At 43.3% G+C, this 7,026-nt stretch overlaps 1 protein-coding gene across 1 annotated transcript in view; it reads left to right on the top strand.

Annotated features, from left to right (window-relative positions):
- Nucleotides 1-7,026, top strand: part of LSM12 (LSM12 homolog) — a 30,339-nt gene that overhangs the window by 1,295 nt on the left and 22,018 nt on the right. The window contains exon 2 of the mRNA XM_017516113.2: nt 1,214-1,347. Within this exon, the coding sequence (XP_017371602.1) occupies nt 1,214-1,347 (134 nt within the window). The remainder of the gene's footprint in view (nt 1-1,213; nt 1,348-7,026) is intronic.

Here is a 7,026-nt window from a genome sequence, read left to right as displayed (position 1 = left end):
TTTTTTGAGACGGAGTCTTGCTCTGTCGCCAGGTTGGAGTGCAGTGGCGCCATCGCGGCTCATGCAACCTCCGACTCCCTGGTTCAAGCGATTCTCCTGCCTCGGCCTCCTGAGTAGCTGGGATTGCTGGCACGAACCACCATGCCCAGCTAATTTTTGTATTATTATTATTATTTTTTTCAGTAGAGACGGAGTTTCACCATGTTGGCCAGGATGGTCTCTTATCTCCTGACCTCGTGATCCGCCCTTGTGATCCGCCTGCCTCGGCCTCCCAAAGTGCTGGGGTTACAGGTGTGAGCCACCGCTCCCGGCCTTTTGAGTGTGTGTGTTGGGGGGCTGGACGGAGTTTTCCTCTTGTTGCTCGGGCTGGAGTGCAATGGCGCCATCTTGGCTCACCGCAACCTCTGCCTCCCGGGTTCAAGCGATTGTCCTGCCTCAGCCTCCTGAGTAGCTGGGATGACAGCCATGAGCCACTGCGCCCTGCCATTGCATCTTTCAAAATGAAGTTTCCTACTGAGTCTGCTGCCTTTGAGTGGCAAGTATTTTAATTCATTTAACCACTACTTGTAGATTTCTAGCTTAGGAAGATGTCTTTTGAAACTAATTACAGCAAGAATGGTTGCTTTTTTAAAAAATAAGAGGTTACACCTGGAACAAATAAGACCTTTTACATTAGTAGTTTAGTTGGAAGGGTCTTGGAACTAGGAATTACTCGATTTTTAACTGACATACAGTGGGCGCTTAAACGGTTGGGGAATGAAGGTGTGAATGAATGAATGGATTAACTGGCTGGGTCACCTCAGGTGAATTTCCTTTCCAGTGCTGTAGATTTCTCCTCTGCAAAATGGGAAAGCTCACATCTGAAAAAGTAAAAACACTGTGCAGATATAGAGAGTATTATACGAAGAACAGAAATGTCTAGCTCTTTTGTCTGGTTCATAGGTTCAAGACAAACGCATTAAATCTGCATTATGCTGCTCCATAAAACCAGTAGACAGAAGGTGACAGAATTCCTTAGGAGGCTTCCAGGGGTTTGGGCAGGAGGAAGGTGACAGGCAGGGATTTCCTGAGGAGAGCTGTGATTCTTCTAAGGCCCTCTCCCTCCTGGCATGGCTTTTAAAGCCTTGTGTGAATTGTGTTTTCTGTGTCTCTTTTGGGATGTGTCAGTGCCTCTGCTTGTCCTATTTTTCCTTAACTTTTTTTTTCTTACCAGAATGTCCCTCTTCCAGTGGAAAGCCCAACCATGCAGATATCTTGCTTATAAACTTACAGTATGTTTCAGAAGTGGAAATAATTAATGATCGAACAGAAACCCCTCCTCCCCTAGCTTCACTCAATGTTAGTAAGGTAAGGACTCAAGGGCAAATCTGGCTCTCTAAAAATCATGGGAAAGATGAGTCTCATTGACTGTTGGTGATACATTGTTGTCCATTTTTCATTTTTTAAATTGACTTAAAATTGCTTCTTCTGATATCTTTTTAAAAAATAGGTGTTCAGTTTTTCTCTTTATTTCTGGATGTTGCCAGTAGATCTTAAGAAATAAGCTTAACTCTCAAAGAAGTTGAGAACTTGTTTTTGCCTTTATGAAAGAGGACTTTTTTTTTTTAACTTAAAGTTTTAATCTTGGAGTACGTGATGAAATTCTGGTGATGGTGGGGTTTGGGTGGTGGCATTGCCTATGAACGTCCTCAAATTGTGTGTATGTGGATGTGTGCATATGTGAATATATGCGTTTTCTGCATGAAGATCCGAAATGTTTTTCAGATTCTCAGAGGGATTCATGACCTATAAAAAGTTTGAAAGCCACTGTTTTAAAGGTTCTTTTTTCTCTTTATGTTTGAATTTTGAGTTCTAACAATTACATGCTTTGCATATTTTAATCTTGCACATACAAATTGATCTCTGGGAATCCCCAAGTCACTTTTGTGTATGTGTGAACAGGGCCTTGCTTTGTTGCCCAGGTTGAACTTGAACACCTGGGCTCAAGTGATCTTCCTGCCTCAGCCTTCTGAGTAGCTGGGATTACAGGAATGCACCACTATGCCTGCCCAAGTTTTTTTGTATTTTGTTTTTTTTTGGGAGACAGAGTCTTGCTCTTGTTGCCCAGGCTGGAGTGCAATGGCACAGTTCCAGCTCACTGTAACCTCCGTCTCCCTGATTCAAGCGATCCTCCTGCCTCAGCCTTCTGAGTAGCTGGGATTACAGACATGAGCCACCACGCCTGGCTAATTTTGTATTTTTAGTAGAGATGGGGTTTCTCCATGTTGGTCAGACTGGTCTTGAACTCCCTACCTCAGGTGATCCGCCCACCTCAGCGTCCCAAAGTGCTGGGATTACAGGCGTGAGCCACTGTGCCCAGCCTTTACTTATTTTTGAGACAGAGTCTGTCTCTGTTGCCCAGGTCGGAGTGCAGTGGTAGGATCTCAGCTCACTGTAGCCTCCGCCTCCCAGGTTCAAGTGATTCTCATGCCTCACTCCCTGGAGTAGCTGGAACTACAGGTGTGCGCCACCACACCCGGCCAATTTTTTTCCGAGATGGAGTTTCGCTGTTGTTGTACAGGCTGGAGTGCAGTGGCACAGTCTTGGCTCACTGCAGTCTCCACCTCCTGGGTTCAAGTGATTCTCCTGCCTCAGCCTCTGAAGTAGCTGGGACTACAGGCGTATGCAACCACACCTGGTTAATTTTTTGCATTTTAGTAGAGACCGGGTTTCACTTTGTTGCCCAGGCTGGTCTTGAACTCCTGAGCTCAGGCAGTCTGCCTGCCTCGGCCTCCCAAAGTGCTAGGATTATAGGTGTGAGCCATTGTGCCTGGCACAATTTTTATATTATTAGTAGAGACCAGGTTTCACCATGCTGGCCAGGCAGGTCTCGAACTCCTGACCTCAAGTGATCTGTCCGTCTCAGCCTCTCAAAGTGCTGCTATTACAGGTGTGAACTGTTATGCTAGGCCCCAACTCATTTTTTTTGACAATTCAGTTTATTTGGTCAAAATTGATGTTGAACAGTAATAATGCCGAAGCCCTGTCACAGCCTGTGCTGTCCCTTGTACTTGGAAGATTTTTCCTTCCAGAATGACTGGAAGGAAAAAGCCTTACCCATCAGGACTTTGTTAAATGGCACGTCTTCCAAGAATTCTTCTGATCACCCAAAGTAATAAGGTTAAAGTAATTTGCTAGCATTATTCTCTCTCATAGTACCTTGTCCTTCGTAGTTAAGGTGACCATCATTTGTAGTCCAGCCTGGGACATTTTCAAGAGTAACGGAGAATGCTTTTATTTTACACTGGGATGACAGGTATAGATTAATGTGTCCTGGGCAAATTGGGACCTAAGGTTACCCTATTCATAGCTTTTTTTGTAATCATGTATTTATTTACTTGTCTAGTGTCTGTCTCACTAAACTTTATTCTGCAAGAATGGGAACCGCTCATGTTTTGTTTGCTATTGAATATATAGAGCCTTGCACAGAGTTTTTAGTAAATATTTGTTGGATGAGTAAGTTATGCCTCCGATTTTAGTAGCAGGTGCCTTTCATGAAGTCTCTTGAATTAGTGTGGTGGAAGTTTTTCCCTCTAGAGGAGTCTTGTAATAATGTGTATTACTTTGCCTCTCTTGGGAATGTGGTGTATTCTCTACGGTTCAGCAAAGCAAGGAAACACTTATGCAACTGAAATAATAGAGGGTAACTGAGGCTAGTGAATGTCGTTACCTCAGATCTGGAGCTCCTGTCTTGTCAGATTCCAGGGAAATGCCACATATTTTTTAGTGATGGCCAGGGACAGATTTGGAAGGCTATTGAGTTTCATATGGGTGTTGTCATATATGGGTTGTCCCATTCTTTGAAGCCTATAGGGTTTTGAAACCCTGTCTTAGTAATATATCTCCTAATACAGTATAGGAGGAGCTCTTTGGATGGTCTTTGATTTGCTTATGAAAATTTAAAAGACTTGTGAAATAATTTATTCCTGTATATTAAAAACATAAACTTACAGTGTGTTCTGTAGGCTCTGAGTTATTTTTGGGTGTTTACAGGGTATGAGAAGTCTGTCAATAGACCTTTGGTGAGTAGTAAAGATCTGAAAGAGAAATGATTTTCTGAAGTTAGAAAGTTGGCTCTTGTGACCAACAAGTGCCACTATTTAGAGGGGCAGGGGTTGTGTGGGTGGGACTGTTAAATGGGAGCTGTTAAGCAGATCTCAGCTGGGTGAGGTGGTTCATGCCTGTAATCCCAGCACTTTGGGAGGCCGAGGCAGGCTGATCAGGAGTTTGAGATGAGCCTGGCCAACATGGTGAAAACCCGTCTCCACTAAAAATACAAAATTAGTTGGGCGTGGTGGCACACGCCTATTATCCCAGCTACTCCAGAGGCTGAGGCAGGAGAATCACTTGAACCTGGGAGGCGGAGGTTGTGCCATTTCACTCCAGCCTGGGAAACGAGGGAAACTGTCTCAGGAAAAAAAAAAAAGAAAAGAAAAAGAAATAGCTTTTGGTTAGCTTGTGGATTATCTTTGCCTTTAGGATTTTGCTTTCTGCTGGTCAGTTTTCCTATTTTACTAGCAGTGTTGTAAACTAGCCGATTACCCACTCTTTGAGGAAAGCAGCAGGAAGTAATAGCTTGGGGAACACCAGATATCTTTACTTTTCTTACTGTCTGGCCTGCTTGCCAAATCTTGAAAAAGGTTTGCTGGGAAGAGGAGTCAGAAACTAAAAACTAAAATTAGGTTGGAGGGTTATCTTTGGATTTCGTTTATCCCTCAGTTTGCAGAGATGTTTATGAGTAGCTATATTGGCTTTCCTTTGAAACCAACCTTTTAGGATGCTTTGTGATTCCTCTTTGGAGATTGACTTAGAATTAGAGAGAGGCTGTTGCTGAAAACAGCTGATTTGGGCAGCTATGAACATGTTATATGAATGATGTGAAAAGTTCATCTCATTTTTAAGAGCATGGACTCGAGTTTTTCTTAAGATGTAGGATTGTTTAAGCATTTGAAAGGGAACTAACGTATCCTGGGATGTCTGGAAGAAAACAGTTGATGTAGTGCTTCAGATGCTTGCAGTCTGGAGAAGCACTACTTGTATACTCTAACTTTAGTCGAAGGTACCATCACATGTTGTCTTATCTTGCTGGCATAGTAAGTGCTCTGCTTAATTAAACTTGTTGATATAAGCCAGATAATTGTTTACTCTGACTTAGCAGGACATGGAAGAGAAGGACTTTTACAGGAAATACTTAATAATAGCTCAACTAGGGAAGGTATAAACTAGCAACTTCTTGGAAATTGGCCTGTTTTGCTTTCGAATGATAGTTCACTTCAGGCTAAGCAGTCTTATTTCTATCTCCAGCAATAGCATGTAAGAGAAAGCTTGGAAGAGGACACTAGGGTTGCGGTAGGGGGAATTATTATTTTTTTTTTGAGACAGGGTCTTACTCTGTTGCTCAGGCTAGAGTGAAGTGGTGTGATCTTGGCTCACTGCAACCTCTACCCCGCTGGGTTCTGGCGATTCTCCTGCCTCAGCCTTGCGAGTGGTTGTGATTACAGGCGCCTGCTACCATGCTCGGCTAATTTTTTTTTTTTTTTTTTTGAGACAGAGTCTTGTTCTTTCACCAGGCTGGAGTGCAGTGGCACGATCTCGGCGATCTCGGCTCAGTGCAACCTCCATCTCCTGGATTCAAGCGATTCCTCTGCCTCAGCCTCCTGAGTAGCTGGGACTACAGGCGCACACCACCACACCCAGCTATTTTTTTGTATTATAGTGGAGTAGGTCACGGTTTCACCATGGCCAGGATGGTCTCTATCTCCTGACTTCATGATCCGCCCGCCTTGGCCTCCCAAAGTGCTGGGATTACAGGCGTGAGCCACCGTGCCTGGTCTACCCAGCTAATTTTAATTTTTTTATTTTAATAGAGACGGGGTTTCACTAGATTGGCCAGGCTGGTCTTGAACTCCTGACCTCAGGTAATCCGCCCACCTTGGCCTCCCAAAGTGCTGTGATCACCACCGCGCCTGGCCCCCCAATTTTTTTTTTCCCCTCATCAGTGTGGTAACAAAACGATGTTGAATGAAATGACATTGTTTGACGACCTAGAGTATTTTGTCAGTGCTCCCTAGCATTGCCTCTGACATTCAGTCAGAGATTGGAACTTGCCACCCAAAGACTGGGGAAAATCAGAATTATACTGGATACCATTAATATGTAATATCTTACTATTAAAAGATGTTTTTAAGAGACCTCTGGTGATCAGAATTAACATTAATTTCCAAGGGGGTATTATCAAGTAGCATAGTTAATTGAACACTTCTCTGAGTCCTGGAGGTTAGGATGAGCAGTCACAGAACTGAAATGGGTGTGCTTTCCACCTCTGAGTCACTTAGGAAGGGATTTGTTGACACAGCCAAGTCCAATGGAGTAATCATTTGTTCAGATGAATACATGCAGCGTATCAAAATGATACCTATGTCTTAACTCTTTGATGAGTTGGAGAATACTTTTCTGGAGGAGATGTTAGGGGAAAGAGGTGGTCAGCAGGAAAAGAGACAAAGCATGGAAATAGAAATACACAGGTAATACAGAGTTTGGGCATTCACCTCCCTTACCAAACCACAGACTGAGTTATTAGCTTTTTTTCTCCATTTATTACCCATTTATTCATTATTAAAAAGCAGAAAGTGATCAAATAGAACCAGGAAGAAGAGATTCAAAGGGCTTATCCTTGGCTCCCAGTAATAAATGAGTTGGCTGCCATTGAATTAAAATGGTTATCTGGAGATAGGTCTGGGAGTAGAGGGGCCTGGTAAAGCTGAGAAGATGGAAAAGTCACAAGGCTCACTTGGTTTTTGGTTTTGAGATAGGGCCTTGCTCTGTTGCTCAGGCTGGAGCACAATGACATGATCATAGCTCACTGCAGCCTCAACCTCCCAGTCTCAAGCAATCCTTCTGCCTCATCCTTCTGAGTAACTGGGACTACAGGTGTGTGCCACCACATCCAGCTAATTTAAAAAAAAAACTTTTTTTTTTTTTTTTTTT

The sequence above is a fragment of the Cebus imitator genome, unplaced genomic scaffold (genome assembly GCF_001604975.1).
Source record: "Cebus imitator isolate Cc_AM_T3 unplaced genomic scaffold, Cebus_imitator-1.0 Scaffold573, whole genome shotgun sequence".
In the NCBI taxonomy this organism is placed as follows: Eukaryota; Metazoa; Chordata; class Mammalia; order Primates; family Cebidae; genus Cebus; species Cebus imitator.
The sequence above is the reverse complement of the archived record's forward strand: the minus strand, read 5'-3'. Positions and strand labels throughout refer to the sequence as shown.